The sequence below is a fragment of the Limulus polyphemus genome, unplaced genomic scaffold (genome assembly GCF_000517525.1).
Source record: "Limulus polyphemus unplaced genomic scaffold, Limulus_polyphemus-2.1.2 Scaffold2510, whole genome shotgun sequence".
NCBI classification, from domain to species: Eukaryota; Metazoa; Arthropoda; class Merostomata; order Xiphosura; family Limulidae; genus Limulus; species Limulus polyphemus.
The window spans coordinates 60,592-71,876 of NW_013668120.1; the positions used below are offsets into that span (position 1 = coordinate 60,592).

General features: G+C 31.0%; 1 protein-coding gene across 1 annotated transcript in view; it reads left to right on the forward strand.

Annotated features, from left to right (window-relative positions):
* The window catches only part of LOC106467157 (polycystic kidney disease protein 1-like 2), a 51,015-nt gene extending 40,860 nt beyond the window's left edge, over positions 1–10,155 (forward strand). The window contains exons 16-21 of the mRNA XM_022395290.1: positions 180–260; positions 988–1,187; positions 2,472–2,639; positions 4,672–4,938; positions 8,949–9,579; positions 9,787–10,155. Of these exons, the coding sequence (XP_022250998.1) occupies positions 180–260; positions 988–1,187; positions 2,472–2,639; positions 4,672–4,938; positions 8,949–9,579; positions 9,787–10,155 (1,716 nt within the window). The remainder of the gene's footprint in view (positions 1–179; positions 261–987; positions 1,188–2,471; positions 2,640–4,671; positions 4,939–8,948; positions 9,580–9,786) is intronic.
* The last annotated feature ends 1,130 nt before the right edge of the window (positions 10,156–11,285 follow it).

An 11,285-nucleotide genomic window follows, 5' to 3' on the forward strand; every position in this document is an offset into this window, starting at 1 on the left:
TTTTCTTTCTTTTTTTTGGGGGGGGGGGGGAGTATAGTACTGGTTACACCCAAAGCTGGACCTGCCAGTGGTAATATTTGAAAAATGTTTATAAAGAAATTAGTTTTAGTTACTGCTGACTAAATATGGCTTGTTTTTTTGAAATAGAACTCATCTTTAAAATCTTTTTTTTTTTGTAGAGGGCAGTTGTGGTGTTAGGAGATAATAAACCTTCTGAAACATATGCTTATCTCATTTCTGTTTACACTGGCATATGGTTGGTAAGTGTACAAATAACTATTGGTGTCTACATGCTTTTGATTCATACTATAGCACATAATGTAAAAGTTTAAGATGTATATTTTGACTTTATTGGCAGGCTGGCTGTTTATGTTTTGGTTGTTTTATAAAAAAATTTAGAATCTGTAGATATAAAAGATAAATCTGTAATGTGCAAATATTACATATCTCGTATGGAACAGGTTAAATCCAGCTGAGATCATGTAATAGATTCAGCCTAAGGTGTTACATCTGTAATGTGCAAATATTACATGTCTCGTATGGAACAGGTTAAATCCAGCTGAGATCATGTAATAGATTCAGCCTAAGGTGTTACTTTCTTTAGACATTTCAGTCAAGGAACCTGTTTCATCTTTGTATAGAGGATTATCTTGTGACTGTCACATGGAATGGTGATTGGTCAGCTACAGGTAGAGAGTGCAGTTTTGGTGCTTCATACCAGATTCATTTTGTCCTCAGATAAAGAGAATGTTGATATCTGTCATGAAGGAGCTAAGATTTCTTTATACTTTTTGGTCAAGGAGTAAACAAAAAGTATTTAATAATATCTTAAATCTTCGAACCCGCGACCCTCAGATTGCGAGTCGAGCGCCTTATCCACCTGGCCATTCATGTTTTGTACCCAACATAGAGCATAGTTCATATTTACATCATCTGATTCATGGCAAAGATGAACATTCTGTAAGTTCATCTTTTCTTTGTTCTTAGAATTCAGGCACAACTGCAAATGTTGGTATCCAGTTACAGGGAAGAAAAACGAGTAGCCGAAAGGTACTCCTAAGAGATTCTAACATGAAAAGAATGCAGCAAGGAAGTGAAGACTGGTATCTACTTACCACATCTGAATCCCTCGGTGGTTTGACAGGACTGAAAGTTTGGCATGACAGTGGTGGAGCAAATCCATCATGGTTAGATAGCGTGAAGTTATCATGATTTATCAATCTCAAAAGTATTTGATAATATCTTAAATCTTGTCTGTGCTGTTTGCATAAATGATTGTTATTTATTATATTTGTGAGAAGTCATCTTTTAATACGTATTTTCTTCTGCCTTTAACAATATTCGTTTACTCTTTTTCATTTCGGTACAAACTAAATTTTTATCAATAATTTACAAACCCCAATTGGCATGCACTAGAAAAAATTAATTAGTATAATTTAAAACATATGGCATTGAATGAATAAATACTGATTGATTAAAGTAATATATTTATTATTAGATACATTAATTCACTTTACATATGAAGATTTATTTTTATCAAATATTCAGTAGATGGTATATGTTCAAAGCCACACTGTCGGAGTATTTTGTTAAGTTTATCTTTAGGAAATAAGTGTAGTCTAATGCTAGAGGTATTTAAATACAGTCAAATAATGCCAGCAACAGAAACTGTAATAATTAACAATCTATTACAGAAGTATATATACATTTACTTCTGTAGTCAATTTAATGATATTCTTTACGTGTGTGTAAACTATATGAAATTTATTTACCTCTGCACAAAAAGTTATTGGCTCACCAAGGGAATGTACTAACAATTGAAAGGGTAAAAAGTTAAGAACATCGAGATCTACAGATTTCCTAAACTTAATTTGTAATACTTTTTGTTGTGTATAAAGTTAACATTTTATGGTTATTAAAGTTTCTTGAATGTATAGGTTAAAACACTTCTGTACCTTGATAAGAAATTATTACAACACTTCTGTACCTTGATAGGAACTGATTACAACACTTCTGTACCTTGATAAGAAATTATTACAACACTTCTGTACCTTGATAGGAACTGATTACAACACTTCTGTACCTTGATAAGAAATTATTACAACACTTCTGTACCTTGATAGGAACTGATTACAACATTTCTGTGATTTGATGCATGCTTAATTCAGTGACTTTGAAGTTTTTTTTTAATGTGACAAAATTCAATTATTTATACACCTAGGAGCATTTGCAACGAAATCATCAATAAATCAATCAACCAATATATATATTTGTTTTTTTACAAATATGTTCGTGGCATCCTAATACATTTGTTTTTCAGTATTTGGAGAGGTTGTTAATATAGAGTTCTTGGAAGGTTATTTAGCAGCAGTATCCAAGTCACATTGTAACAGTTCATGAATGTGTTCTCTTTGTACAATATCCTTTAAAAATACAAGTATTGTATAAATTGTATTGATTTATTTATTCAGGTACTTAAAGAAAATCCTGGTTCGAGACATCCAGACAGATCGTGCTTGGCTCTTTATAGCAGAACGTTGGCTAGACATTACAACTGAGGGAATACACTGTCATTTAAAACCTACTTCTCAAAAAGAAGTTTCTAATTTTTCTCTGAAGTTTAATGATACCACTATAAGGTAACAAATCCATTGTGACTGGTTATATACAACATTGCTACTCTGGGATAAACACTGTTTTTTTTGTATATTTGAGTATGAACACTATATGTGTATTGATCATTGTACTCTACAGGCAATCTATGTGTCTTAAATATTAATCCAGCTTACACTATCCCTTGATACAAACTTAGACTTAGTTAGAGAAACTGAAAAATTAATTTATGTACATAGATTTACCTTCCTTTTTATATCTATCAGAAAACCATGGGTACATATATTTTTTAAAATAAAAACACAGCATTTAATTTTTCCATAGAAAAAATTGGGAAAATTATACTAGGTGGTTTGGCTTAAAACCCTATAACACATACAACTCAGAGAAACATTCAATAGTAGAAAACTGGCCATACATATCTGACTCTTGCTTTTAATTCAATTGAAAAGTTGTCATATTTTTGTAGAATAAATGCCATGGACAATGATACAATATTTTTTATAATATTGAAGGTTTATCATTGTAGAATCTAACAGTAAAATATTTTCACTTTATCTCAACTCTAGAAATAAAAATACAAATTCTTGATTATTTTTATGATGTTATCAGTATCTAAAGATAGCAAAATACAGTTAAATTTTTTTAGAGTAAAATATTATGGTTTTGAAATTAAGATAAAGAAATTCTTATAATCTTGTATACAGCAATTTGATAATCTTAATGTAGCTCATGATGAGTTGATAGCTTACTTAATTATATAATATTCTGTTATTGTCACACGTCTAATGAAAGCTATGGTGCATCTTGATTTATACATGTTTCAATGACCTGGTATGAACTCGATAACCCCAGCTCACATGGATCTTCTAAGACAAGTAACTTACTAACTGAACTGTCAGGGTTTAAAACCTCTGGATCAGTACAACAATGACAATCGCATACTGTAAAAAGAGTGTTGTATCATTCATAGACTACAGTATATGTGCAAAAAAAGTACTGCAAGAAATTCTTAAAAGTGCAGGCATTAGATTACTAATGTTAATAATGCCCTTTTCTTAGTGGAATGCTATACTTAGCTAGTTAATAACTGTTTTCTGTCATATTATAAAGTTTTGTGAAAAGCAACTATATAAGTATATATATATGGGGTTGAGTACTTTATTTTAAAATGATTTTGAATATACGAATTTGCCAGTCATGTGACATCTACAGCCAATACAAAGTCTTGGTTGAACAGTATCAGAACTACATTTGTCATTGTCTGGCATTTCATAGATATTGTGATGCCACAGAAATTTTTGTTTTGGGAAAGATATGTAATAGCCTTTTCTTATACCCTTATTTGGAAAACAAAGGAATATGGATCAACTCTGGGTACCAGTACCATCCAGAAAGAGACTTCCTACAAGTCATATCCTAGTCATGGTAAGTAAGGTGTGGCATCTTCTAACAGGTGAGAATTCATGAATGTAAGTCATTGGAAAATGTCATCCATGTGTCTCAAGTAATAGTATGCAACATAATCAAGAAGGCTATCTGTCTGGAAAAGCAACACAAATTGCTTCCATGACATATAAGGTCAATCAGTCACATACCTCAAGCAGCTGGTGAATGAAATGAATATTTATGCTATTCCAGGCAAAGACATATCAGTCAAATCACCATATGTAGTACGTATGAATTTCTGCATGATGAGACTGTTCAAACAGGTGTTGGATAATGGAAAGCCACAGGGAGGAGTACTGTGCTTTAGACATGACAACCTTAGGATGGAGCCTGTTGCAGTGGTAGCTACACTGCTTTGCAGGGCAATTGTGTGGTAAAGCTGCAAAATTGTTTTAAACTGATATGCTCAACCCTCTTTATATATGTAATAACTAATAGTCATTAAAAGTTATTTTTATATTATGTTAATATTGACTGAGTAACACTTGAAAAATCAGACACTCTAACTTGGCTCATGTATATAAAAAGGAGCTTGAAATTGTAAGATTGCTTTTACAGTATATCATAATGAGAGTTAAAGTCTTGTTCTTATCTGTATTTTGTGAACAGGTCTTTTCAAGATATAAACCTTTGGTCCAGTATTTTATTGCGTCCTCCACGCAGCAACTTCACGAGGGTTCAGAGAACTACGTGTGCTTTGTCTCTAGTGTTGATAACCATGTTGTGTAACATCATGTTTTATGGAATTAATGTTTATGACATTGAGGATCAATTAGAAATTCGGAATTTTAATGTCTCTCTAAGCCATATTGTCATTGGGCTTGAAAGTAGCTTGATTGCATTCCTGCTGAACGTGTTAATCATTATATTGTTTAGGTAGGTGCTAATATGTCTGATATTTCAGTACATAAAAAGTTTAAACAGGAAAAATAGTGATTCATATGTAATTTTCTTTTCGTAGCCTTGCAAATGAAACATGTGGTTTTTTATGTGTTAGTGTTATTTGATGATTTTGAGGACCTCATCTGTAAGCTAAGTATATGACTTTAAGATAGGGCTGTTAAAATTATAAATATTTTTTTGTGGTATTTATACACAGTAATTCCTTACGAATATACTTATTGTAAAAAAAAGTTTTACGTTATACATTAATCTTCAGTACCCGAAAAATCGGGAAAATAATATATGGATCATTCGTTGTAATTAAATAGAGTTACCTTTTCTTAGAGCCACAATATAATCACCATACTTAGTTATCTACAATGTGTGTAACATCCTAGAGGATCAGCTGGAAATCAGGGATCCAGTTTGAAGTCCCAATCAAGGCATAATTGCATTTCATCTATTTAGATTTCTAAAGTAGCAGTAATTGTAGTATCCCCAAAATCCAATGAGAAAGTGTTTTTCTCTATGGATTTAGAAATTATATTTAACATAATCTAATTATATTTACTCCTTGAAAATAAAGTTGCACAGTAGTAGACTATGACTGGAGTATTGTGAAAAATCGTGTTTTTTCATCTGGGGTTAAAAATTATATTCTGTCTTCAACTCATTTAACAGAATCTAATTATATTTACCCTGAAAAGGAAATTAAAACTCATTGTTTACTAATGTACAAACACTTCCCTTTATGGATTTGTAGGTACAAACACTTCCCTTTATGGATTTGTAGGTACAAACACTTCCCTTTATGGATTTGTAGGTACAAACACTTCCCTTTATGGATTTGTAGGTACAAACACTTCCCTTTATGGATTTGTAGTACAAACACTTCCCATTAATGGATTTGTAGGTACAAACACTTCCCTTTATGGATTTGTAGGTACAAATACTTCCATTAATGGATTTGTAGGTACAAACACTTCCCTTTATGGATTTGTAGGTACAAATACTTCCATTTATGGATTTGTAGGTACAAATACTTCCCTTTATGGATTTGTAGGTGCAAACACTTCCCTTTATGGCTCTAATGAATTAATTTTTTTCTGGTTTCAACAAACATGAATTACAATCATTTTATGAATACTGTTATAGCCAAAGTTTGGTTTGGTTTGTTTTGAATTTTACACACAAAGCTACATGAGGGTTGTCTGCACTAGCTGTCCCTAATTTAACAGTGATAGAGTAGAGGGAAGGCAGCTAGTCAACACTACCCACCACCAAGTTTTGGGCTACTCTTGTACTAACAAATAGTGGGATTGACCTTCATATTATAATACCCACATACCTGAAAGGGGGAGCATATTCAGTGATGGGGATTCAGATTGCTGGTCGAGTGCCCTAACCACCTGGTCATGCAAGGCCTATTGCCAAGGTAACAGTGTAGTTAAATATTTATAGAAAGTTTTTGATATATATAGGAAGAGATTAGCATTAGAATTGATTAAATTTGTTAAAAAACTTTAACTCTATAGAATAAGCAGACTTCAGCTTCCAGGAAATAATATAAGAGTAAGTTAACTGAGTTGGACTTTCATATTTTATCCATCCTAAATAACAAAATAAAAAAAGTAAGCAAACAATATGTATGGGGATGAGCACACTCTGGTGGTTAGCATGCCAGGATGGAGATCAGAATATTAAAAGTTCAAACCTAACAGGCCAGCTATTTATTTAAAAGTTATCATCACTGCAACAGGTGCTGATAACTGATCAGCAGTTCTAAATTAATGATAGTTATGCATGAGTCTTGGAATTCTTGACCTGTTGAAAAACACTAAATATCAAAATAGAAATGGTGTATCATGTTTTAGAACTAACAAATAAAAATTGTACGAGTTTTTTGAAGTATTTATTTCATCATATCACTGTAATATTTGAAAGCTGAAGATTTGTTTCCTGGAAAAAACAAATTGATAAGAATTTACTACACCCGGTGTCTTTAAAGTACAAACTGGTATATGATAGTTATGTAGTACTTAACCAGGAAACTGGCACGCTAAATGAAGTCATTATAAAGTGTAAAATCATTAAGCATTTCTCGGAAATATTTCTTTTATAGAAATTCATAAATTAACAATTGTGGAAACCAGAAGACAGTTAATCCATTAATTGCAGCTATCATTTATGTGGGTTGGACTTTTTTTTTATATATATATATATGTACACTATGGCTGTGCCATATATTGGATTTCGTTTTTAAATTTCCCGTGTTGCTCTGGTGAAAGGTATTTATGAGTTTTTAAGCACTCTTCATCCACCTAAGCACCGTTACCAAACAATAGGTTAATCATATTTTGTGTTTTATCATCAGTACTTTTCACAATATCAATGAAATCCCACATATGTGATAGCCTCACTGGATGGATTAATGTATTAGAGCTTTAAGTGATCAAAATTAATTTGCATGTAACATTATTTCTGCTTTTAGTTTTTGTAAACCATGATTAAGCAATAATAAAACACAAAAGGTAATCCATAAAAAAAAACATAACTTAAAAACACAGGCCTAGACATAAGTTACATAATATTGTCTCATCGAGTAAATAGCAGAGCTTTCTGTATAGATCTTGGCTTTTTATCACCTATATGTTTTATATTTTAGTTCCCAATATTTTCCTTCTTGTACTCATAGGTTCCTTGGAATGTTTTTTAAAAGATTATAAAAAAATATAATATTTATGGGGTTTAAGTCCTTTTTAACTCGCCATGTAGTAATCTAAATCAGTTTAGGTGTTTGAATAATATTATGTCATTGCAGCTAATTAATTATTTGGTATTTTACAGTGGACCAACTGTTTAATGATTATAATATAGATTTCTTTTCACCAAAGGTAAAATAGAAAATGAAACATATTCTTTATATTCAGACCTAATGCATTCTTTGAATCCTATACTCTCTACTAACTAAAGTTAAATGTATTAAAACTTAAGTAATTAAAAGTAACAATTGATTAAAGATTAAGTTTATTCAGACTATGATAAATAATTAGTAACTTAACTGATTTAATCTACACTAAGTAATAAAAAAGTTTCAACTAATGAAGAATTAAATTCATTCAAACTAAGGTATTTAAGATAGTCAGTTACCAAAAGCCATATTGTTTTTAATTTGACTTAAATACTATATTTCGTTGGTGTTATGAAATTTTCAGAAATCTTCCTTATCTATGTGTTTTTTTTTACTTTCAATGAGTATGTAATAGAGTGTTTATCAGGTGTAATATTAATAAATAAGTCTTAATATAGAATTTTTATCAGGTGTAATGTTAATAAATAAGTCTTAATATAGGGTTTTTATCAGTTGTAATATTAATTAATAAGTCTTAATATAGAGTGTTTATCAGGTGTAATGTTAATAAATAAGTCTTAATATAGAATTTTTATCATTTGTAATATTAATTAATAAGTCTTAATATAGAATGTTTATCAGGTGTAATATTAATAAATAAGTCTTAATATAGAATGTTTATCAGGTGTAATATTAATAAATAAGTCTTAATATAGAGTTTTTATCAGTTGTAATATTAATTAATAAGTCTTAATATAGTGTTTATCAGGAGTAATGTTAATAAATAAGTCTTAATATAGAGTTTTATCAGATGTAATATTAATTAATAAGTCTTAATATAAAGTGTTTATCAGGTGTAATGTTAATAAATAAGTCTTAATATAGTTTTATCAGATGTAATATTAATTAATAAGTCTTAATATAGAGTGTTTATCAGATGTAATATTAATTAATAAGTCTTAATATAGAGTGTTTATCAGGTGTAATGTTAATAAACAAGTCTTAATATAGTTTTATCAGATGTAATATTAATTAATAAGTAATAATATTTTGAAAGTAGAATAATAAAAATCGGTTTTTATTATAATTATTATGCTTATTGTATAGCTAATTCCTTTATTTTTGATGATACTGTTTGCATTAATATTTTTAGAAATGTTAGTCCTTGTCCTGATCGAGGCAAGAAACAAGACCAAATTAAATTAGAAATTAACCCAAGACTTGATGAGGAAAGAAAAACTGTAATCACAGAAGAAAATGTTTCTGATCTAAGCTTGGTGACTGAAAAAACACCAGTTATTACTGACATGCAAAACGTTACTAAGAGTGTTTCTAATGAAAAAACACAACTACGAACAACTACCTCAACCTCATATCAGTGGTGGATTGGCCTGTACAAAGATTCCATAAAACCCGCCCATCAATCCTTCTGGGAAGATTGTGACAACGAAAAATGTAACTTGCCTCAAGGCTGGCTTCACTCTGTTCCTGTTGTTAACTATTTAATTTATGGAGCAGATCAAGATACAACCAAGATCAATGACACCATAGAAATACCCACTCACCCTTATTTATCATGGTGGTTTATCTATATAATTTGGCCTTTAGCTATCTTGACTTTGGTGACCAGTTCATTCTTTACCATACTGTATGGGTTAACGTACGGTTACAAACGAAGTTTGGAGTGGCTGTTATCGGTGGTTACAGCTTTATTTCACAGTTTCATAATTATTCAGCCATTAATGTCAATTACTTTTGCTGTCTTGTTGGCCTGGATAATTAAGGTAAGCATGATTTTATTATTCTTTACAAGTTTATGGTTAATTATTTTTAATTTTTAAATGCACATTGCAAACTAAACTAGTTACAGTTGGAAATTAATCAAAACTGTAAAGTGTTCTTTTTATAATATTTTAGAAGTTATTTATTCTCTTAAAATTCATGCCAATATTGTGAATTTTATTACTTTTATTTTTTTACTACTTCTACAGAAATCTCCAGTTTTAATGGACAGGAATGATAATACTGCTCTTCAGTCAGACGAAGTGTATGTGACACCATCTGTGCAACAGATGTTATCACGTAAAAAAGAAAATAAATTAGAAGACATACCAGCTGAACCTTTATCAAAGGAAACTCATGAAAAACTAAAGAAACTTTGGATAAAACAGAAATTTATTTTAAAGATAATCAGAGAAGTATTAGTATATGTTCTATTTGCTGTTGCTACTTTTATAGCTGTCCATGGGCATCGCTCACCTTTGGCATACTATGGCACCAAGACAGCTAAGGATGTATTTATCAGAGGGCACTATACGCATTCAATGCCCCTGAAGAATGTGAGTATGATTGAGGAATAGTTGGGTTTTCTAGCCGCAGCATAAAATGGTTCTGAGTTTTTTTTTTCCAAGTACAAACTTTTAGCTCATATCTCCATCATCTCTTGACCGATTTGAGATCTAATTACAGTTTTGGACTCAGGGGGTAAAACCCTTTCAGTTTATGTATTTGATCATGCCCAAGGTCAAATAGATTAATTTATTCTAATTCTGCCTAAAGAAATTTCAGTTTGAGGGTAGACTGGTAGAGATCCTGATGAGTAATAAAATTTAATTGGGTATACGCCCCCCCCCCATACTTGTTATTACTGGTGCACAGAAATATAGCTAATAAATAGGGGGGGAAAAGGGTCTCATAGATCAATTTACTCTAATTCTGCACAAAAGAATTTCAAGTGCCATGGCTATTGAGGATTCCCTCTTGTTTTTCAAGTACAAACCTTTAGCTCATAGCTCCATCTCTTGACCGATTTGAGATCTAATTACTGCCATGGCTATTGAGGATTCCCTCTTGTTTTAAACATAGTGTACCACTACAGAATTACCACTTTTTACTGTGCTTTTACTTGATATTTGTGGATATAGTATGTATATAATACTAACTATGTATATCTTATACTAGATATGCTACAAATAAAACAATTATAAGAATCTTCACAATTGTCCAGTCAGAGTGTAGTGCACTTGTTTTCAGAATTAGTCTGTTAGCATAATATTAATTTTATTTTCTAACAATGAAAATCAAATCGTTTCTTCTAGATTGATTATATTTTGTTCAGGTGTTTTTTGTTGTTTTTTCTAAGTGTCATAATCCTTGTCTTTTGGCTGTACTGTATGATATACTACACAACTGCTGTGCCTTTAACCTGACCAGTGTTGTACACAGATTGATACTTTAACCTGACCAGTGTTGTACACAGATTGATACTTTAACCTGACCAGTGTTGTACACAGATTGATACTTAAACCTGACCAGTGTTTTACACAGATTTATACTTTAACATAACCAGTGTTGTACACATATTTATACTTTCCAGTGTTGTACACAGATTGATACTTTAACCTGACCAGTGTTGTACACAGATTGATACTTTAACCTGACCAGTGTTGTACACAGATTGATACTTTAACCTAACCAGTGTTGTACACAG